General features: G+C 35.7%; 2 protein-coding genes across 2 annotated transcripts in view; both read right to left on the bottom strand.

Moving 5' to 3' along the window:
* The window catches only part of LOC129741928 (protein amalgam-like), a 264,878-nt gene that overhangs the window by 109,158 nt on the left and 130,669 nt on the right, over window positions 1-25,051 (bottom strand). The window lies entirely within an intron of this gene.
* On the bottom strand, window positions 20,519-24,980 carry LOC129741927 (ATP-dependent DNA helicase pif1-like). Its single transcript, XM_055733743.1, has 3 exons — window positions 24,581-24,980; window positions 23,863-24,451; window positions 20,519-20,570 (listed from the first exon to the last, which is right to left on the bottom strand). The coding sequence occupies exons 1-3, from the start codon at window positions 24,978-24,980 to the stop codon at window positions 20,519-20,521; spliced, it is 1,041 nt and encodes a 346-aa protein (XP_055589718.1).

Raw genomic sequence — 25,051 nt, 5'->3', positions numbered from 1 at the left:
TTTCGTCAAGGAATGAAGGCTTTTTAAGTCTCTGCATGCCTCGGGAAAAGGAATAAAGGCTGACTGGCTGGCTGGCTGAGAATCGTAATTTTCCTATAATTTTCAAATATTTCTCAGAAAAGCATGCTGAGACAAATGAGACAAATTTTGAATAAAATGATTACCTTGTTATGAAATTTTTTGTACATCCCCACTTGCAATGCATTGTCAAATCTCAATATTCCGAGACATGCAGAGGCTCAAAAAGCCTTCATTCGATTTCTCGGCAAAAATCACACAAAGTAGGTCTTATGTTGTTCAATATAGCAAATTTCAACGTGCTTTTTGGTCTTTAATATTAGAAAAATAAAGGGGAAATGGGGGTGAAAACCATCATATTTCAATTTTCCGTAGCATGCGGTGGATAAAACATCCTCCATTCGATGCATTTCAAAAAGTCTCACATTATAGGTCTCATTCAGTTTGAAATTCTCAAGTGCGAACATGTTTTTTTTTTGAACTTAAAGACATACCAACACCGTCTTAGGAAATTTAGGTTTTACAGACTGAATAAACGTGGACAACTTAAGTTAAGACTTACATTGAACACCCAGTAACGAGATGAGAATCGCACCTTCAATGCGATTAACGTCTCACGATGCTTAAAACTTGTCTTCCAAGGCAAACAAATTAGAATGAATGATATGTAATGATTTTTCATGTTAGATACATTTTAAAATTATGGAAACTGGTCGTCAAGTCACATTTTAATAAATTTCTTAAAACTAAATAATTATTTTTTTGAGCTTGAGCTGAGTTGAGTTGCTTTACTCTATTTGTCATATTCATCTTAAACATTAGATCTTTACAAGATATTTCGTTTACGCCAATTGACGGAGGAAGTCAGTCTTTTTACTTTTCCCTACGGCTAGGAATATTTCAACCTTTTCAGGGATGAAATCTTCAAAGAGTGTTTTAAGTTTTGTCGAAGTAGCTTATTTTTTCATCGAGAAGAAAATGATCGTATAAAAAAAGACGCCTCTGTATGATCATTTTAAAAAAATGTTTAAAATTATGCTTGCTTTTATGCATGCAATTGTAAATCTGCTGTCACACGTCATAACAAAGCTGGTCAGTATTTTTTTCGGACGGATCCGGGCAATTTTATCTACAAACCTGGCAAAATCCAGACATTTAACCTCAAAATTTTCAACTCAAATTCCGGGCAATAGCCGGACAAATTTGCTCAAAACCACAGAACAATTCAGGAAAAAAACATTAAGAAATCACTTGATATATATAGATTTTTTTTCATCAAAATAAATACATCAGCACATTTTAAATTGTTGTTAGGCTTCCAAAACACCAGTTATGATTATTTCAATAGAACTTGCCATAAAAACTGAAAAGAGTAGGCTGCGGCCGTGGACGACGGGTGTGTTTTTTTTTCGCTGCCAATTTTAACTCCTGGAGAAAAAATCATTTTTTATTGCCATTTGTGCTGAAAATTTGTTCAGATGTTGGAGATTCTCGATTTATTTTCAAGAACACCCGGAACGATTGCCACGACGTCAACAGCAGCCAATAGTGTCCTTTGCAACCATTACAATCAGTATCAGCAATGCTGCAGGAAGTAACATCAACGCTTCGCAACAGGCCAGTTTATTTTGAGCTGACCAGAAGGGCCAGCTTCAACAGCCCTCGAATCCCTGGTCAAGTCACGAAGATTTTGGTGAGAGTGTGCCTCATGCCTCCTCTTTTGGTTGGCTAGCAGAACAGGAGGTTACGAAGAACCTCGGGTCGGCTTTGACGAGGGGGTGACACTAGTCAAGAAATCCAAAACACCGTGTAGTGTGCACTCGATGAGGTGGCCGGCCAACAGGAACTGCTGCTACGGGATGTCTTGGGGCTCGAGGATTGCACCTGGTGAACCGGGTGGCAATGGTGGAGCCGAACCTTCAATTTCGGACCTCGTGAATCTTTTACGGGTCCCAAATGTTGCTGAGCGATTGCTGTTGCTCGCAAGGTGGGTGTTGTTGCCGTTGTCTCAAACACTTTCGCATGTTGGTCAACCCCCGGTAAGTACGAGAAGAGCGATTGTTGGCAACTTACGGATTTGGCTTCAGATATGAATATAATTTGGTCATTGAAAGTTTAAGTTATTTGTGTAGTGATTGAAACATTTTTGTGATAACTTTGATTTCCGGTTCTATCTGTGGAAATGTTTTTGAATGAGTCTTCAATTAAGTTGCAAAGAAATCAATTACCTACAATTTGATGCACGTAGTTTCTCAATTGAACATCTTAGAACAAAGTTATGCTCCTTTAAAGTTGTGACGTGAATTCACTCAGTTTAAACAGATCAGGATATCAGGGTATTGGACTGAATTCATTTTACAATATTTGGAATTACCGTTAGATTTTGGCAACATTCGATTTCGGCAACACAAAATGTACGAGCGTGATGCCAAAATCGAACGGGGTCTGTATTATGAATCATTTTCTAGAGATGTCAATTTTATGTGCACCTTTAAAAGTGATATTTTGTTATTACCACTTGTATTTCCTTAAAAAAATTACAAAAAATCAAAATGTGTTTGTTCGCTTCTTAAAACAATTCCATTATAAACATCCAATATAAACATTTTTTTTCTACACAATGAAGCAAATCGTCAATATTAAAAAAAATCCAAACAAATTAACCCTTACGTTTTAACATTTTTTTTTAAGTTGTTAACATTTGCATTGATTGAAATGTTTCTATCCTATTTTGTCTATTGGTTTTTGTAACCGTTAGGCCGAATATTCGGCTCACTGAATAGGCCTAATATTTATTTTTTTAAATTTATACAGTAACAAATTTTTCAAATTTATCAAATGATTTTGGAAAATTTATAAAATACCCAAAAGTAAAATTGCAAAATGCTACACATCCGCCAAAAACTTCTGGATTTAAGTAAACATCTTAGGTGTATCCGTGTATTTTTCACTGTTAATAACTTCATTTTTTTAGTATCGTTATTCCAGATTTTTTTTATATATCCAGGCTAGCCCGTTCATGCCTTTAAATATTATTATTATTTTTTTTCATATGTTCAAAATAGCTTAACTCTATATGGTGTTTAGTGGGGGGATTGGACAGGACATCAAACGATCGGAAGACTGGTATACAATGGATTGTGGGTTCAAGCCAGCCGGAGTATCTCGACAAATTTAGAATAATGAGTAGGTTACTTTGAAACCTTTTCAGAATTCTTCATTTGTTTCGAACAGTTGGAAGTTAGTGAGATGAGTCAAACCTGTCCCAAGCCAGTGGTAACGGACCCCTTGGTTGTGCTGCAAATATTGTTTATGAGTTAAGCTTGAACAATATTTGAATATGCAATCGAGACTTCCCGTACCGCCTCGGGTCGAAAGACCTATCAGCCACTGGCTGGGGTTTTAATACATACATACATAGAACATGTCATAAAAACTTCCTTTTAGGACGAAAAAAGGGAATTGAATTTTTGGTAAAATTTTACAAATAAAGTGAATAAATCCGGGCTTTTCAAACGGATGGCAACCGGGCCGGACCGGACTTTTCTCAATTTTTATGTCAAATATCCGGGAAGTCTTACGACCTTAATCATAATCTTAAGGTTAAAAAATTAAAATATTTGGGGTCATATTAAGATAAAACCCTTTCTTGGAATTGGCACATACAAAATTTAGAGAAAAAAAAATTCCCTTGCTGTGATGTACTCTGAAAGATTGAAAAACTTTGTACCCCAACATGTTCTGGTGAAATTTTACTCTGCGTTCAGTCTCTCTTTGCAAAATTATCTTATTAGAGCAAGTTCACTCGTGTTGGGAAAAAGTGGTAGAAATTTTGACAGTTATATGAAGTACATTTGAAAATTTTGCCATGAAAAAATGTTTTCAAGATCTTTGGGCGTTGTATTTTTGTACAGCACTGTTTCTATTTCAGCCGTATGTGATAGAAATTATGCTAAGATGAAAGTGTTGCCTAGTTATGAGTCATTGAATCCTAACATCAACTTTATTACGCATTCATTTGGATTCAATTGTGGACAAATGCTATGCAGAATGTTGCCATATGCGATTTTCTATTATGTTTAATTTTTTTTTTTCATTTTTAGGCATATTTTTGATATGAAAATCATCAGAATGCATTTTGGCATGCCAAGATAAGGAGCATGCCAAGTTAAGGCTCACTTACCCCAGTGTTGTTTTAAAACAACACTATGCATTTAAGAAATAAACACAATTTAACTGCGAGAAAAAAATATTATCAAACCTTATGTTCTTCATGCATTTTTAGTGGCTTGTCAGGCCGGGATAAAAAAAATTATCAAGTCTGCAAATCAAGAAAATATATGTCAGATTTTTTTGTTAAACTTTGAACAAAACAATCTACTTACCGATTGATTTGCATCAAGAGAGTTTGCTACCACAAAACACCCAAGTCCGATAAATTTATTTTTCCAAAACCTATAGTTTACTCTCCAAAATAGCGAAGTTCTAAATCTAACACCTCGATTGCTGATTTTTCAGCAATAACGATCAACTGCTGGAAAATTTTCAGCAAAACAGAAAAAGTGCTGGAAAAGTCAACAAAACGAATCATGTTTGCTGGTTGTCAGCAGTATTTTTTTCTGGAAATCGAACGAAAATCTTAGTGTGTATAGATTCGGAAACTCTGAACCGTTTTGCGTGAAACTTGGTAAGTGGGGTATTGGAGGCCAAAGAAGATTCCTCTAATAGTTTGAGACCCCACCCTCTCAAAGAAAGGGGGGAGGGGACCTTCCAAACGAAAGATAAATGTTTGCAAAACTTGAGAACTGATCAAGTAAATGGTAAATGGCATGGGCGTACATTTGCTTACGAGAAATATTTTTATTATTATATGAGACACCTGAAGGGGGAAGGGGCCTTTCTTACAATTAAACTCAAAAACTTACAAGGCAAATATAACCATGTTTGGCATGGAATGGTATTGAGTACTTGGGATGGAGATAGGTACGAGAATTGTTTCAATGATTATCTGGCACCCATCCCTCTATCCAGTAGAGAGATATCAAGCGGAAGGTGGCTCCCATACAATTTTTTACTTAAATAGAAAACTAATCGAGCAAATGGAAGCAAATTTGGCATGGAAGGGTATTTGGGAACAAGAAATATTTTTATGCGTATTTTAGAACCCTCCTTCCATTCAATGGGAAAAATGGAGATAAGAAGGAGTTCTTTTTTACAGTTTTTTTACATAACTGAAGAACAAATAGGGCAAATCAATTCAAATTTGGCACTGGACGGTATTAAGGTACGATAAATGTTAACCTGAATCTTTGGTATCCCTGTCCTCTTCCAGCGGGGAGATAGAACGAGAGAGGGGCTCCTGTACATTTTTTACATAGATAATTCCTAAACTATTCAAGCAATTAGAATACGAAAAATATGTTATGGTTATTTGAGACTCCTCCCTTCTTCCATTGGGAAGATAGGAATGGAGGAGTGAGGCTCCCATAATTTTTTTTTACATATCTCGTGAACAATTCGAGCAAATGAAACCAAATTTTGAATGAAGGGAATCTGAGAAGAAAAAAGATTTCTGAAATGAAGAGTTAATCACCGTGAATTTATTTTATGAAATTATTTTATCGGCTAAATCGGTGAAATTTTATATTCTTTGAGAAAGAATATTTAAGAATTGAAAGAATATAAACGGATAGAAGATTAGAATAAGGTGAAAGATGTTGAAAATGAGCGGAAGGGTAATTTTAATTTGAAAAACTTTTCATCACATTTCATCGTTTTGTTCCTCACGGGCCTACTACCTTGCAGTGGTACATACGGGATACATTTGTAGCTCCCACCACAAAAACGATGAAATGTGATGAAAAGTTTTTCAAATTAAAATTACCCTTCCGCTCATTTTCAACATCTTTCACCTTATTCTAATCTTCAATCCGTCTATATTCTTTCAATTCTTAAATATTCTTTCTCAAAGAATATAAAATTTCACCGATATAGCCGATAAAATAATTTCATAAAAGAAAAAAGATTTCTTTCGATATTTGTGTCCACTCTCTTTTTAAGTGGGATGTTAGGAAAGGGCCTCCTTTATAACTAATTGCATAACTTGGAACCAAATTAAGCATAGAAGGGCATATGATTCGATAAATGTTTATATGATTTTTTAAAACTCCTCCATTCTTCCATTGGGGATATAGAAAGGGAGATGGGAAGATCTCGTACAATTTTTAGCACAGTTCGAGAACAATCTAAAAAATTGAGCCAAACTTCATATGGAAAAGATTTGAACATTGTTATCAACCCATCCACCTTTCTGGTAGGAGAGGGGAGGAAAGAAGGAGTTTCCATATAATTTTGTGGTATCGCTTAAGAGCTTATTAACCAATGGAACAAAACTTGATATGAAACAGTTCTCGGTACAAAAAAAATGGGTAGATATGTTAAAAAGTAACGCTAATGAGCCGTTTACAAAAAAAAAGAATTTACAAGAAAAAAGAAACCCCTCTAAGTTCTGAATTGTCAATTTTTAAATTCGATTTTTTTTATAAATTTAATTCAAACCTCGAATTCGCATAAATTATGCAATGTTGAAACCTGGTAACGGCTCGTAGCTCTAGCCCTCATACAAATACTCGCCGAGAGCAGATGGGTGTAATTTCACTAGGAGATTTACGACAAAGTGGAAAGTGAAATTTATGAAGCTATCATTTTGCGCCGAGAGTGGTTTTCCAATTCGGTTGATTTTGTTCTCCTCGGTCGGCACTTCGAAAGACTTGAAACGGAATGGCTCGAAAGTTGGAAACTAGGATGCGGTGGAAGGGAGCGAAGATCCATAATGATGAATCTAATTAAATGGAGAGGCAAGATTTGTGTGTAGTCAAGCGCGAGCAGTTTTCCCTTCGCCAAAACGAAGGAAGGGATGAGTGAATGTAAAACGAGGCAGCAGCAACCGAAATCAGGAAAGAAAAATAAAAATAAGAAAGCTGTAAGCTTTCCAACTTTGTGAACCAGATTTGCTTCTTTTATGGTACACTGATCGGTCTGCGACTTGCACGAGATTTACGGGGATGAAGAAAATGTATTTCGCTTTCAATGGGAAAAGTTGGAATGTAGTCATAAATGTCAATTTCAATTAAACTTTCGAATCACTCGATCGGAGTGTTCCATTCTCTGCTCTGTGTGCTTGCTTAAGCCGAGCTAAGGGCTCAAGGTAATGATAATAGAAATGATGGGCACTATATTAGAAAAAGTAGATAATTGCATTCGACTTTCCCGATTCATGAAAGAAAACTTGAGCGGAGGAAAGTTTTTCTCTGGAAAACTCAGCACAACAGTTTCAAAGTTGAATGAGAAAAACTTAGTTAAAGCTAGCATGTCAGGTTTAAATTAAAAAAAAATAATGAAAAACGGATTAAGAACGTTCAAACTGATTTACTTCAAAACTTTCCACAAAATGAAAAATAACAAACACAAAGCTTATGAAATCATATTCCAATTTGACAAAATGACAAAAATGACAAAAATGACAAAAATGACAAAAATGATGACTAAAATGACAAAAATGACAAAAATGACAAAAATGACAAAAATGACAAAAATGACAAAAATGACAAAAATGACAAAAATGACAAAAATGACAAAAATGACAAAAATGACAAAAATGACAAAAATGACAAAAATGACAAAAATGACAAAAATGACAAAAATGACAAAAATGACAAAAATGACAAAAATGACAAAAATGACAAAAATGACAAAAATGACAAAAATGACAAAAATGACAAAAATGACAAAAATGACAAAAATGACAAAAATGACAAAAATGACAAAAATGACAAAAATGACAAAAATGACAAAAATGACAAAAATGACAAAAATGACAAAAATGACAAAAATGACAAAAATGACAAAAATGACAAAAATGACAAAAATGACAAAAATGACAAAAATGACAAAAATGACAAAAATGACAAAAATGACAAAAATGACAAAAATGAAAAAAATGAAAAAAATGACAAAAATGACAAAAATGACAAAAATGACAAAAATGACAAAAATGACAAAAATGACAAAAATGACAAAAATGACAAAAATGACAAAAATGACAAAAATGACAAAAATGACAAAAATGACAAAAATGACAAAAATGACAAAAATGACAAAAATGACAAAAATGACAAAAATGACAAAAATGACAAAAATGACAAAAATGACAAAAATGACAAAAATGACAAAAATGACAAAAATGACAAAAATGACAAAAATGACAAAAATGACAAAAATGACAAAAATGACAAAAATGACAAAAATGACAAAAATGACAAAAATGACAAAAATGACAAAAATGACAAAAATGACAAAAATGACAAATATGACAAAAATGACAAAAATGACAAAAATGACAAAAAAGACAAAAATGACAAAAATGACAAAAATGACAAAAATGACAAAAATGACAAAATTGACAAAAATGACAAAAATGACAAAAATGACAAAAATGACAAAAATGACAAAAATGAAAAAAATGACAAAAATGACAAAAATGACAAAAATGACAAAAATGACAAAAATGACAAAAATGACAAAAATGACAAAAATGACAAAAATGACAAAATGACAAAATGACAAAAATGACAAAAAATGTAGAATATTCTATGCGTACTGCATACATAGATCGTTATAATAAAAATAAAACGTCACATATTATTTTTTTTTTTTAAATCAACGTCACTCTTAATTTGGGTAATTCTTTGAGGAGACTTTCAACTTTTGAGCTTCTATGCTTTCAACAAGTCAGCAAGAGATCGCCTTGGAATCAAGATATCTCTTTTAAATTGCTTTCCATTTCTGCATGACCTTTCTCAACTGTATGGATTTTTCTGCTGTTCAATTTCAACAGAAGAATGGACTGAGCTCCATTTTTCCTCAGTATTATGCCACCCGGAAAAAGTACAGACATTCTTTTTTTTTGCACAGCTAGAGGCCTCCCAGTCAACTGGTTTGCCATAATTGGCAGACGACCGACCGATGACGTTGGAGACGGAAGCACCCGGACGGAATGCCTGGAAATGGTACGGAAAAATTGTTGGATCCGTTTTGCGTTGTGGAATTTTGCGTCACACGCGCCGCTCCCTGGAAAGAATGTATAGGAGAATGGTTCCGGAAGAGCCACGGAATTAGAATGGCAGAAAGCGAAACGGCCACCGGTACCTCCTTCAGAAGCAGACGGGGATGAAAAAAATCGACCGACCGACCGACGAAGATGGTCGGAATCGTAAGACCAATCTCGTGACCAGAAACAGTCTACGGCTTTCTTTCTCAGATCTTGGAATGATATTCAACTTGGGCCGGATCTTATCTTATTTGAAGCGGAACCGTTTTTCATTCAACAGGACAGTCTCCGTCTCGATTGTTCATTTCGTTAAAATTAAAGTTTATGGAGTATCTACACCATTTGTTTGTTTTTGGTTGCGTGTGAAAAAAATCAGAAAATTTTCACAATAAGTCCAATGAAGTCCGGCGAAAGTTATCAGAAAAATTCTTAAAGCTGTTCTACAACATGGCTGTACGGGATTGCGTGACCTCAACCAAAAATGTCGTTGTCTTCAATCTTAAATCCACAAAACTTTAAGCAAGGGGCCTCGACTGATGCGTATTAGATCACGCATGATCTACGAGATATAGGTGCACTCCACGAATGTCCGATGTGACACATCTCATTTCCAACCTTTCCAGAATTCAAAGTTAAAAGTGGTTGAAGCCTTGACACGAACCTGAGGCAGAAAAAAATAGCACGTCCTGCCTCAAATTATGCAACTGAGGCGAGCAAAACCAAGCCTGATCAGCAGTTTATATAGCAAAATACCATTTAAGTACCATCTGAACCAATGATTACCATCGGTTGTACTATTTTAATACAGATTTGTTGGATGTTTGCATCACTTATCTAACGGATTTCGAAAAATCAGAACGGTACATCGAAATTAAAAAAAAAAATTGAAAATCAGCACACCTGGCACCTACGCATTCTAGGACAATGTAGCGAATTTATAAGCTAAAATCTATGAAGATTATGCTTAAAGCAGTCTCAGCCTCCAGTCTCGCAAAGGCTTTTAATACGCTGTGGCCTTTAGAGTTGATGCACCTACTATCCCAGTTAACCCCCATGCGTTAACAAAATGAACCCGTCCTATCAATTCGTGAGTTAGTATATATGATTTTCCATTTAGTAAATCTCTTTGCTCTCCTAGTTACTCCGTTCAATAAAATCTCTTCACAAGTGTTCAAATGTGAATCGCAAACGCATCGCTTACGGTCCCATTGCTTCTGGCTATCTGTTAATATTAACCGATTTGAAATCATAGAAGAATATGATCTAAATTACATCAGTTATGTCTGTTACGTCAAGCGCAAAATTAGTGTATTTTCCTTATAATGGACAAGTATTCAGTCCCTTCTATCTTTGGATTGGAAACAGAATTTTGTGGAGGTAAATGTCCGTTCATATAAAGATATTTAATTGTCAAAATTGCATCGTGGTTATTCAATCATTGAAGCCGTACAAATATCGTTTCTGTGGAAAAAAAAATTCAAAAAAAATATATATATATTTTTTTAGGGTTGTCAAAAGGCTACAATATTCCCTATTAAATCAAATTTTTGATCACAACTTGTATCGCATTTCGACAGTCATATCTGTTTACCTAATATATGTCACTTCTCTTGTATTGACACACGTTCCCTTAGCTTTAGAATAGGTATATTGTTAAGGAGCTCCTTTAATATCGTACTCTGATATTTCGTATCATACGTCAATCCTGGTTCTGGAATCCACTGCTACAGCTTCGTGCAGTGTTAATATCGTTTGTTTCAAATTTGGCGTCACAGAAGCTCATTGCAGTCGTCTAACCAGAGCGCTAACTGGTCAGTTATTATGTGTATAGCACCAAACCGAATAGCGACAGTTTTACTAGCGACACTTTTTACTAGCGAGATTCCTGTCACTCGAAGGCTTGTTATTCTTTTTTTCAGTCCAGTAGGCGATTTTTATGTAGTGCATAAACTTTGTTTATGTTATTTACTGTTGATTTTCCTTAGGCCATCAACCGCATACTAAAAGTCTCCTTGGAAACTCACTATACGTCGTTATGATTTTCAACGTCGCGACGTATGCGCCATGTCACTAGTAGCCAAAGCTGCTATGATTATTAGCGCTCATATTTTGGTTTATATCTGCATGTATAATAAATAAAAATATATGAAATCAAGACTTTGTGTTCTGAATCTCCTGTATGGTTAAGCTATGATTCAGAGGTACTATTGTATCTATATTTATCTTCCACTTAGTGTGTACATGTCCCTCTTTTGCCCGACTTCATTTTTTTTTTATGTATGTCAACTTTGCCATTATAAAATCGTTTATTTGCCCTCATTGTAGCATCCTGGTTAGAACATTTTCTGATCATTGTAAACTCAAATCTCTTGAATTTTGTAGTTGTGAATCAATAATGTTTGATTCATTTCAGCTCATATATGCCTGTTTTTCGTTTGCTAGGAATCTTTTAGGTACTCTTGCCTATCCTGTTATAAGTATATCTAATTCTAAGAATTTAAACTAAAATAACAATCTGTCATTTTTCCCCAAATGTGGTTACAAGCTTCAATGCTTCAAAATCCCTACCCGGATCGGCTTTATGCCCTAAATATTTATTTATTTTCTAATCCTTTTATGGTTTTCAGGATTCTCAGGTATATGATGAAATCTGTGAAAAAAAAGGCTAGGCACAATTTTCCCGTTTGTTTGGATAACGTGCCGCTTTAAGCCTACCCCTTTTCTGATACCTGATACCAGATGCACCTACTATCCCAGTTAACCCCCCAAGCGTTAACAAAATGAACCCGTCCTATTAATTCGTTAGTTAGTTTATTGTTTTAAACTCCCTGATCGTCCATATTTGTGGTGCATAACAACTGAAAAAAAACCATTTTTGGTAATCACGAATCCGTCTCGAAAATCCACCATTATCTCCTGAATACGAAAACGCCCCGCGACTTTCCAGACGAATCGTAGCAACCTGCTTACCACCGTACGCCTTTCTGAGCCTTATAGCTACTGGTTCGCTGTTCACGCCACTTATGCTGAAAAGTGCTTTCTCGAGCCCCTCCGCAGTGTTAAACTCATCCAAGTCTTTGCATTCAATAGATGCGACCTGCGATAGCGCTTGGACAGTCGCTTCCTCACCTAGGGTGCTTTTAACAAGTTCCTTCTAGTTAGCGCACTTTACCGCTCTATATTTTTTATAAACTCAAATAGCACTTCGACTTTTTGTGGCTTCCGGTTTCGGAAGTCAAGACACGATTTCTGTGATTTCCATGATCTTTGACAGTTCGTCTTGCTTGTTCTTATAGCTCGCTTGAGTGCTACCCTGGCTGCTCGATTAAAGGCATCTTTCGTTTCTCAATCGGCATAGTTTCTTGCCGCCTTGCTTACGAGCAGCTTGTAAAAATCTCAGCATTTTCTGAGGTCCACCAGTAAGCTGATCGTCGCCATCACTTACATATTTATGTGTACTCGTTCTGGGCATGGTCACTGTCCCAGACCACTACGGTTATTTTCTTAAGCTGCTCAGCATGGTTTCTCTCATTTGAACTCAAATTTACTCGTTTTCCCGTACAATTGGCAACGATTTACCACAATTTCAATCATTGGATGCACCATTTCTGTACCCATTGACGTATCTTCACTCTTCCCCGCGCAGAGGAGACATCAATCAGTGGCGCTCTGTCTGATATTCCATGTTTAAAATAGGCGCTGATAGCACCGGTGTTACACAGTCAAACTCCAGCGAGGATTATAATGCTCTTGCTCAAGCGGTTGAGCATCAAAGCTGCTGAAGCTCGTGAGCAAAGAATTCTGAGAGCCAACTTTTGCTCACCAATAAATGCTCAAGCTAAGCTTAGACCTATTCTGTCTCTAAAAGACAAGGTTTTGCATTTTGTTCTGAGTATGTTACCTCAAAGAGCTAAAATTTCTAGAGCCACCTGGCTCAGAAAAATTTAAACCAGTGCGTGAGCGAAATGATATGTATTGAGGATGTTGAACTGGACTCGCGACGACCGATGTTTACACCGCGGCAAATGTTAACAATAACAGAGAGTCGCAAGAGAGAAAAAGCGTCAATTCGCTATTGTTCTAGAAACGACGAAGAGTGAATTCGTAGTGCTCACTGTAATTGTTGCCAGTTGAACAAATAGGAAATCATTAGGTAAGTAGTGCCAATATTACGGATGGATAATCCAATATACCAATCACTGTTGTAACCTGACCTTTCAAATGACTTCACGAGAATGAAAAAGATTATTATGTGTATGGCACCAAACCGAATAGCGACAATAGGACTAGCGACGTTTTTTTACTAGCGGGATTCCTGTCATTCGCATGTGTGTTATTCTTTTTTCAGTCCAGTAGGCGATTTCAATCTAGTACTTGAACATTATTTACGTTATTTACTGTTCATTTTCCTTAGGTCATCAATCGCATGCTTAAAGTTTCCTATGAAACTCGTCATGCGTCGTTATTAATTTGAACGTCACGACGTATGCGACGTGTCGCCAATAGGCAAAGCTGCTTTGATTACTAGCGCTCATATTTTGGATTTTTTCTGCATGCATAATTTTTTTTTTTTTTGTTTCGATTATAGTCGTTTTACCATCATTATGGCATTCGCGACTTTAACAACGTTGCAGTTGGCGGATCGTTATTGAAAAACTTATCCGGTACAACTGTGTTCGATATTTACTCTTGGGCTCGAACTCACGGACATCGGCTCGGGAGACAACAGACTTGCCAACTGAGCACAAGCCCGTGCATGCATAATATATTATCAGTTCCCGACACAAATAGTAGTCCGTTTTATTTGATATAACAACAAAGGAAATGATAAATTCTTTACCGATTCGAAGGGGAACAACATATTAGCTACCAATGTTAGAATACTGGATTTAGCAATAATGAATCGATTAAAATCTTTTTTTCGATTGTCATTTTCGCTAGTTTTTATGTTACTAGCATACTAACAATGAAACAGTATTTCTTAAATATTTACAACACCCATAGAAGAGGTTGCAAAAATCCAATGCCTTTTTAGCAAATCTCTGTGCCGAAAATGCTCTGAAATGTGCACTGTGCCGAAGACGGTATGTTTGAAAAACCGTAACTGGCATAAGGACTCGGCTCCCAACCAAAATGATGACCACTACATTCAAGCGAAACAAGAAAAACATTTTATGGGATTTCCTTCCTATTGGATAATTCATCCCAGAAACAAGAAAATAAAAATTAAAACCTCAGCGCTGTAGTGAGGATCGAACTCACATCACCAATTGTATCGTCTTGCCAGTCCGACATTCTAACCAGTGTACTATTCGAGCTTCTTACAGGACGAGGTATATTTGTCATAGGCTTTCTGTTACCGATCAATCACAAAAAACGTACAACAGCGGCTTCCCGGCGTTTGGCCTCCTTTCAATGCATTCCTTTGCCTTAAGATGGAAACGGGAAAGGGAACGGGAGTGAAGGAACGGGAAACCCATTGAATGAGAACTGTGCTTTGCTTACTGCCTGCTATTACATACACACGCTACATATACACAGCTGCTAAAGCCGGGCAGCTTGGCCGGTGTTGTTTGCCTGTGAATTGAAGGAATGTTTTTGTTGTTGCTTTTGCTACATACACACGCACAGCTTAGCCGTGTTTGCCGGTTGATTGAATTAGAAGGATGTTTTTGTTGTTGCTTTTGCTACATTCACACGCACAGTGCTCGGTTCGCTGGCTGCCTGGTGTTGGCCGGTATTTATTTCCATCCTTCTTCGGCTTGTGATGCGATGGGGAGGGACGCGAAAACGTTTTTATTTTGTTTCATTCAGACATACGCAATTCGGTTGCGCTGGGAGGTTAATGCCGGTGGGCGCAAATCGAATCAGTGCCGGTCGCGTTATCTTCTTGTACCAATGATGCTATGAAATTGACTACACGCCATTGGCACAGAGGCTGAATTTTGGGTGAAGGAATTGAAACAATTCAAAAACTATTGCGACTCTTTTCACGAGAGTATTTTCAATCAATGCTGTATGGTTAAGGTTTCTAGTATTAATTACCAGAAATAGTAACCAGTCATATTCACCAGAGTAATTGGTAATAGTTATCAGCACTAGTAACTTGAGCTTGAGCTTGAGCTTGCTATCAACTACGGTCCACCTGCGGCCCCTCCTGGCCAATGGCATAATGGTTGCACTCCGTGATTGGCTCGAGATAATCAACATTGGACAATGAACCAAATGAAAGGTGTTGGGAACAAGCGATTCTCACTGTCCAATTTTGAGAATCTCCATCTTTAACATGAACCAATAACGACGCCGGCCAAGTCCATGTAGTTGATAGGGGGAAAGGAAGTGCAGCACATGTAATGATTTGTTTTGCGGAGACCGGCTGTACGCCATCCCTCCACAAATCTCACGCTGAGTAATTGGGGATAAGGATAATGTGGCATGGAATATCACCTTGGTAAGTGATTGACCACTTCAACGCAAAACTCCTAAGCTCCTAACATCACAAGTTTCCTCAAGAACTTCTGATCAATCACAAAAAAAACCCTTTATTGAAGCAGAATTCTAAAATGATCAAGCTGAATAATGATATGTCTTTTTATCAGTTTTACATGTTGAAAGATTTAGCCTAACCCAAAATTTGAAACATTAGAATCGATTTTCGATAAGGGCGAAATTGAAATGTGGATTTTAGGGCATTGTATCGACAAAATCTCCCTTTTAAAATGCGACACAAACTCGCAACGGAACGTCTAAATGAAGTTCCTTATCACTGCCTTATAGACAGAAAAACACTATTTCTTTGTTTAAATCAGCTTTCTTTTCAGAATAATTACTTAGTGCTTGACAAAATAGTACAAATAAGAATTAATCAATTCACCTGTTACTTTAAAACTGTATTTCCTGACCCTAACTATGATTTTGTATCTGTGGGCTGGCGTTAAATAAATAATGAACAACTACAATCACACACAATTTATGTTTTGTTTTGGCGATGCTCAGTGCCTGGATTGTAGACAATTATCATGATTTTAATTAATAAAAATTTGGAATGATTTTTTTTTGCGTTTGTAAAGTTTCAGCATTAACGCCGCACGGAGTTAAAATCGATAACTTTTATCATGAAAACATTTTGTTCCCCTACGTTCAACATATGTAGCTGACTCGGAATAATACTAAAGCATTTGTGATTATCTTGATTGCTCATCGAATCAAAAATAAAAATTATGTTTGTTGTTCGAAAACCATTTTTGGTCTAGTTAAGTAGAGAAGATGACAAGTGACAAGTGTTTTGATTATCTATATATATAAAACAGGGAGAGAGACAGACCATACAGAAATGTGCGAACACGCATAACTCTTCACTGGATCATCCGATTTGCATGCGATTTTTTTTGTTGTGTTCGTCTTGACACAAGGAATGTCACAACGGTGCCGAAATTTAGAAAATGTTAAGGGGAAATTTGTAAAAGAAAAAAACATACCAACTTTACGTGGCATGTTCCCGTGTAGGAAAACCATCTTCTTTATTCGTTTTTGCACCGAACAATAGAACTAGAAACATAGTGTACCAGGCAGCACTGAAATGAGAAGCAATGTTTATCTGTAGTTATTAAAGAAGCTTTAAAAAAATTTAAAACAGTTTAAATCACTTTATAAACATTATATACAAAAAAATCATCAAAAGATTTAAAAACAATAAAGAAAACTTCCAAATGTAAAAACTTTAATTAAAGAAGGCAGGACAAAGTTTGCCGGGTCAGCTAGTTTACTATAAATTCTGTTCTTATTCTAATGTTTACTCTAAACCTGAGATTTAAACAAGATGCATATTTTAATTACTGTTGTCCTGTAGTAGAAAATGCTTCTATGAAAAAAAAAAATTACTACCGTTTCGTTAATGAATTGTCACACCGTTTTCGAGAATTTGCGGAAACTCGCTTTAGGAAAAAGATGATTTTCAACAATTAAATAAAAAAAATTAACATTCAAACATACAATTAGTGAATGTCTTGGCAATTAAACTAAATATTTTATCTCTAAAGCATTGCAGTACTGATAGTTTCTGCGGCATTTTCAGAGCGTAAAAGAATTCCTTTTATTCCTATTACGCTCTGGGTCCACACTGCTTCAACTAAGGCAAATTGCATCTTGAAGTGTATAAAATGTATTTTGTATTTAATTCGAAAATTTTTAAAACGTCTTTCATGCCATTTATTGATTAAAATTTTAAAACCTCAAAAGCTTAGATTCTATTAGTTTCCATAGTTTGGTTTTTTTTTCCAAGAACATCATGTTGATCTTCCATAAGTACAGCTTTTGAAATATCAACGAAGGAATAAAATTTAAATTTTATGGAAAGAACTTCCGGGTTAGTGCAAACGATTCTACGATTGAAAATATAGTTGAAAAAATAATACTTTGCTCTGGATTTTCAAAGGACTTCCTAAAGTTTTGTCGGGACCGCCCTCATCTTCATCCTGCAAATTTCCTTCCGAAATGTCTCTTCTATGATTGTTACCGGGAAACACTTTAATTTTTTGCTTCAAAAAAACTTCTTCAAAATTTTCATCGCCAAAATCACGTCTGTCACGTACAAGCACAGCCTACCCCAATAGTTATCAGCACTACTAACCATGAAAAAGTAAATTTTCGAAAAATTCGGAACATTTGAGCAGTGAAGCTGTTCAAAAGAGCTTGATTTCAATCCCTGACCGTAAAGGATTCCACTCTGTGACGGAGTGATAAAAAGTTATTAATGCTGTTTTCTTGCAAAAGGTGGACAATCTGCCAAATTTGTCATAACTACGATAAAATATAAAATTTTGAGTTGTTTTGTAGTTCAAGCTCCAGGAATTGAAGAATGTCTACAAAATTAGCCTTGATTTAGAAAATCGGTAGTTCATAGCGTGCAATAAAGATGGCGCATTGCTGGTCGCTATCTAAAAAACTACATGACAGATCGACAAGTAGTATCACTGAAAATTTAATCAGCTTTCATCCATCCGCTCAAAAGTTATTCACAAACGAAGGTGTTATTTATTTATTTATTTATTATTTTTTTTTTTTTGAATACTGTTCTTAGCACGCTAACTTGGTTTTTGTTATTTTCACTATTTTTTATCACCATCATATACCCTACATTGATATACTCAAAATCCAGTGCAAAGCTGAATTTACGTGTATGAATTGTTTAAGAGGGGAGTAGGGTCTAATGGGTAAAAAAAAACAACATTTTCACGAATTTTTTTTAGCAAACAAATGTATTCAAATTTTTTGCATTATACAAAGCATTGTTAAAAGAACATTTAGTAATTTTTTTGTAGAAAAATATTGAAAAATGAGCCGGTGACAGAGCACTTTCGAAGATGTATTTTAGAAAACAGGATTTGCGGTGGACACTGTATCTCAGCACAGAATCATCTAAAGTCAAAAAATCAGAGCAAAATATTTTTAATAGATGTTTTTCTGGACCCCAACGTTTTTATTTAACTTAAAAAATTTTTTATGACATTTTTGTGGCTGTTTGAAGTAAAAACTACGATTTTTCACAAAAAATCCGCCATTTTTTACCTGTAAAATCTCCCCAAATTAAAAAAAAAGAAAACCGTTGGGGTTTGGTATTTTATATTATATGTAGAAAATATGTTCCAAATTTGAAAAGAATCGGTGAATTAGTTTTCAAATGACGATGTCCACGGACTTTAAAAATGTACTTTCGAGAAAAACGCGTTTGAAGTTTCTGCTCTTTTTCTCTTGCAGTATTAGATAAGAGGAGATAAAGGCCTATAATTTCTACAGTTTTGCTTCGATTGACTTGAAAATTTGACAAAACATTCTTGAAATGTTTTACAATAAGAAAATAAAAAAATAAAAAAATCGATTTTTTGAAAGCGTTAGACCCTACTCCCCCCTTAAGAAAATGCAGATTGATGAAAAGTTCGAAAAACAGCTACCATTTAAAAGATGTCATAAATTTTATATTCGCATTTCATTGAATCCAAAACGTGACAATTTACTTTCACTTTCCAATGACTATTCAAAATTTTTCTACTGCGACTGGAACCTTTGGCGGTTGATCGATTGATTGAAAAGAAAGGGTTTTACACCACGTTCTTACATTTTTTGTGGCCATGATCTTAAAAAAGGTAAAAAAATCCACACATAGCTTTTAACTATTCCATTTTTTGCCTCTCAAGATAGGCAGTAACGGTCTTCGAAAAAGTTGTTGAGCGGAAAATTTCCTTGAGAGAATTTAAAAACTGGCACAAAATCTATTATCAGGCTCGTTCCCAGATAACAAAAATGATGATGAATTTTCAGCGCAAAATATTCCATTCCCCTCCATAATGTTTTGCAGATTTTTTATGTAACGTTTACATGGGTAAATTTGAACTTTTAGGTTTGTGTTGGAAAATTTCCAAAACAAACCTAAATGTTCAAATTTACTCATGTAAACGATACTTAAAAATTCTCCAAAAAATTATGGATAAATTATAAACAATATCAAAGTTTTCTAGACCCCAGGGTTTGAGAAATTACAAAAATGACCCCAAAACCAACCCACTCAACTATAACATTGTTCCCTCCAGTGCAATGCATTCGCAATATTTATGAATTGAGCCCAACAATAATCGGTAAGCTAATCGTTTAACAAAACAACCTGCTTAATCTAAGCTAATAATGTAATCCTATTTGAATATTTTTGCTCCTCTGTCCAGCCCAAAACTTCCAACCGGACCAATCTTTCCCTTTCGAGCGTCTTTGAACACACAAGTAAGCAAAAACCTAGAAATCACATCTTCAATCAATCTCTGTTACCAACAGAAGCCTTCCCGAAAAGGAAGCCGAAGAGCAAACTGTCGGCTTTCGAGAGTTCCCTGGAGGCACGGGAATCTTCTTAACCGGGATTAACTCGGCCACTTGGTGTTCTTTCCAGCAGCAGCAGCCAAACGACCAAATGCCTTCTGGCTGACTGGAAAGAATCAAAAGCTCTTATATTAGGATGCTGCTCCTAGAGCGGTGAAGGGCAAAAAGTAATGGAACGAGAAGGAAAAAAAACCGAGACGAAATAACTAAAAGGGAACCGACCGTACACTTACAAGCCGATTTGCTCTGGAGAGGAAAATTGTTTATTGTTCTTGAAAAACTGGATCCTACATTTTCCCAGACAGGTCCAATTAAAAGCAGACAGGCAGCTCAGAATTCCTTCGAGACTTGTGTTCGGATTTTTTTTCTCTCTCGACTGTTCTCGGCTCTTTCTTTATTTTGGTCGGAAGTGGATTTAGGACTTCCAGACCCGGCAGCCATATTGTGGGATAATCTACCAATTAGCTTCAAGTGGATTTGGAGTTTTATTTATTCGTGTTTTGCGTTCCGGTGTCGGTCTTCTACCTATCAAAGTATCGAACGCCCAACGCTGGCCAGATCCGGAGCTTGCTGCTGGTTGCTGCTCGTGGGATTAATTTATTCGACTAATTGAGATAATCGCTGACCATTAATAAGAAGGCAAATCTTTGCTATCGGGTTTGCTTTTTTGTCTTATTGAATAAATCGAGGACTTTCATGCAAAACGGGTTGTTATATTGCCTTGTTTGGAAAAGTATTGTTTTTATAATTTTAAAAGGCTTTCTCTCAGAATCAGAAGCGTTCATAAAAAAAAATCAATCCCCCGACACAATCCAATCTTGATAATTTATTAAAATGCCTATAGCGAAACAGTTATTTTAATAAATATTCATACAATCCCAGAGGGATTGGTTCCAAATTTGTTATTTAGGTCATACTAACCCGTGAAAAATCTTATTTCATCAACAACTCAAAAAACGACATAAGTTGGTTTTGTAACATGGTGGAAATGCTACGAAATAGTTGAAAGATGAACTTCGAACTAATCTCAGTGTTCAAAACCTCTTAATAAGGTTTCGATTTCAATTCCCCCGATTCTCACTTCGAAAATTTTATCATTTTGGGAGAATCGAAATTAAAACATTTCTAAGAAGTTTTAAACACTAAGACCGGGTCAAAATTCAGTTTTTGACTGTTCCTCATCGATTCCACCATGCTTAAACCCGCTTTTTTGAGTTGTTGACATAGAAAGATGTAGAATTTCCATTTTCACTTGAGGTGTACCGCGACCTCAAATCTCGAAATTTCTTGAACTGAAAAAAAAGTTCTAAGAGTATTCTTATTGAGAAGATAAGAACTCACCCTTGTAAATTGTGGTTGGTTCATAAAAATGATTTCTTTTTGCTACACGATAATCCAAAATTTAATAATGAAAGCAAATTGATTTTCTCACTAAGTTCCTGAGCACAATTTTTTATATCGACCCGATGCATTTTTACAACATTTCTGCAAAAGCAGTAATCAGTTAATGTTTCATGGATTTCAAACTCATAATTCAATATTAGGGATCGTTTTATCGATTCTTGAATCTTCTTCTTCATGTGCAATTTTTCATTCCAAGACGATAACGTCAATATCGCAAAAATAATCAAATGCTAACATTGACATTACTTTATATCATAGGTAGCCAACTTTTTCAGCCGGCGCACACATAGGGTAAATTATGAAAAAGGTGATCAAAACTTTTTTCTGCCGAATCTATGCGACTCAGACCTCTAGTGTTCATTATTTCAATCAATTCAATTAATTCTTCCACCTAGCAGTGAGCTAGAACAACTTACTTTTTTAATATCCAATTTAGATCTATATTGTCTGAGAAAAGTTTTTAGCTTGTACCATTTCTAGCAACTTTGCCAAAGAAGTCGTTACTGTATCAATGATCTTCTCAAAATTATGACAATTCACTAATCGTACTTCCATAGCCAGAACTTATGTCTGAGTCCCAAAGAACAATGAATGAGTTATTGTTCTTCTTGTCTTTGTTCATGTTTTCAATTATTTTAACATAAAAACATTAAAATGATCAAAAACACAAAATGGTTGGGCCTACCATGGAGCAGAGAACGCAGAGACAACCGGAACACAGAAACAGGAAGAAACGTGGACCACCAGTACCATACGTTTCAAATGGGCAGTATCGTTGGAAGCATGCTAAGAAAAATGCTCCTTGATGAAGAAACCAAGCTTAATGTATAGTGATTTCGCCAATCGCAGGGACTATTCTTCAGTGGCTGGAAATGATTTATTTTGTACACAGAAATCACAAAACCTTAGAATAGAGGATTTTAAAGAATTGGTGTAGTAAAAGGATTGGAAATTGCTAAGCTATAATTTCTGTTCTGGATTTCTGTGTTCAATCATTTCTGGTCATCGACCAAGGATAAAGCGCCTTTGCTCGCTCTTGAAAAGAAAAAAGAACAAAAAGAAAATAAGTACAAAAAAAACCTTTCGAGATCTGTTTAGAACTCGAAAGGTTTTCTAAGCAATCAATATAGCAATATTCCGTTAAGAAGAATAAAGTGAGCTTTCATATAGAAGATAAATATTGCTCAATGAGTGACCATTCATGTTCTAAAATCAAAATAATAACTTTTCATTTAGAAAAAAATTGTTGTATCTAATTGTACATTTCCTTCAGTCACCAGATTTAGCTCAGTCTTTTATCAGTTCCACGTTGATGTACACAGAATGCAACATATGCATACAGAACAAAATTGAAATAAAACTTGCGTTAATTGAAAACAAAACTAATATTTTAAGTTTTTATGGATACATTAAAAAACAACTAAATATTAAACTAATATAAACATATTTAAATCATTCAAATTCTAACTATTATGAAAAGATACTTATCGTTTAGCCATTAGTTGGCTTCAGCAATTTTCAGCGACCCACCAGCAGAAACGACAAATTGTTTTTGTCATAGGTCATAGCACGCATTGAACTATTAGTTAGGGACAAACTTAACCACTGCCCCCAGCTTTTTAATCGAATCATCACGACTCCCTTTCTTCACCTAAAATCATTTCATTTATTGGACGTACAAAACACAATCACTAAAAGTGCAATTCCTAAAATTATTAGGAAACAAATTCTAGGCCCAACTGTCTATAAGATCCACTCTTTAATTTTCCTTGCCCAGCAACACAAACAGGCTTCAACACATTCACTCAAAGCAAGGCAGCATAAAAAAACCTAAACCACAAGCTTTCAGGAGCAACTTTCGATTTTTAATCACTATACACACATCTGTCTGCGCGTTAAAAACATTTTCAAATAGATTTTCACTAAATTCCTATTTATATAAAGAAACTAGCTGACCCGGCAAACTTTGTCCTGCCTTCTTTAATTAAAGTTTTTACATTTGGAAGTTTTCTTTATTGTTTTTAAATCTTTTGATGATTTTTTTGTATATAATGTTTATAAAGTGATTTAAACTGTTTTAAATTTTTTTAAAGCTTCTTTAATAACTACAGATAAACATTGCTTCTCATTTCAGTGCTGCCTGGTACACTATGTTTCTAGTTCTATTGTTCGGTGCAAAAACGAATAAAGAAGATGGTTTTCCTACACGGGAACATGCCACGTAAAGTTGGCCGTGTGAAAAACATGGATATTCTAGGTTAATCCCACAAACATCTAATGTTTGACCCTGCGATTTGTTGACAGTCATTGCGAATGCAAGCCGTACTGGATATTGCGTTCTCTTAAACTCAAATGGTAAATCGTTTGATATTAGTGGGATTCTCGGAATTAGGACATCCTCTCCTTTAAATTTTCCTTTAAGAATAGTCGCTTGAATAATATTCGTTTTAGGATTTTTCACGACCAACCTTGTCCCGTTACACAATTTGGGTTGGTTAAGGTTACGGAGCATAATTATAACACTCCCAACTTTTATGCGTAAATTGTGCGGCGGCATTCCTGGAAGATCTAAAGAATTTAAGAACTCGGTTGGGTAGTTCGTAGCTTCTTCTGGATTGGTCATACAATCTACTGACTTGTACGAATGCAATTCTCCAGGAACTGTGTTCTGGATAATAAAATTCAATTCGTCGACATCCTTATTTTTCGCTGCCAGGATTGCACGTGAACTTAGCCAATCATGGTTCACATGGTTTTGAACGATATTCGGAAACACATTTGCAATGAGTTCCTCTTTTGTCGATACGAAAAACCAAAAACCTTGCGGGAATGAAATTAATCCTGTCGAAACGTCTACTGGTACTTCTCCATTGCCAATAGTCAATAATTGTTTCGCAAAGATTTCTGCGGACGAATCGTTTTGAAGCGCAACTCGCATATTTGTCGTTAACCGCAGGGTCGTTACGTAACGCCACAAATACGAAAGTTTAAGGCAAGCATTTATCTCATCAGCTGCCGTTGACCGCGGTATGACAGGAAGCGTTTGTCGAAAATCTCCTGTAAAATAAAAATAGTGTGTTCAATTGTTATAATGTATCAGTAAGTCACTAATAAGTCTTTCAGAAACATCCGAATAAAGCAAAAGGCTAATGGGTCTAAATAAAATAAACATGCAAACAAACAAACCTGCTAGTAGAATCATGGCGCCTCCAAAATGTCCTGTATGATTTCGAAGATCCTTCATAGTTCGATCGAGTGCCTCTAATGCTCTTTTATGTGCCATTGTACATTCGTCCCAGATAATAATCTTGCAACTCTGCAGCAATTTCGCCATTGATGAATTCTTCGAAATATTACATGTTGGTTCCTCGGTCATCTGTAGATTCAATGGCAATTTGAATGCAGAATGAGCAGTTCGGCCACCTTCCAACATTGTGGCTGCAATGCCCGATGAGGCAACCGCCAGGGCAATGTCAGGTCTTGAACGAATTGAAGCCAACAGTAATGAAATAAGGAAGGTTTTGCCAGTTCCACCAGGCGCATCGATGAAGAAAATGCCACCATTGCCGTCATCAATCGCTCTCATCAATGTATCGTATACGTCCTTCTGCTGGTGAATCAACAAAGGAATATTCGTTTGGACTACTTGGGCCAACG

This window comes from Uranotaenia lowii, chromosome 2 (genome assembly GCF_029784155.1).
Source record: "Uranotaenia lowii strain MFRU-FL chromosome 2, ASM2978415v1, whole genome shotgun sequence".
NCBI lineage: Eukaryota > Metazoa > Arthropoda > Insecta > Diptera > Culicidae > Uranotaenia > Uranotaenia lowii.
Note: the sequence above shows the minus strand (reverse complement) of the source record. Positions and strands in the feature narration are given on the sequence as shown.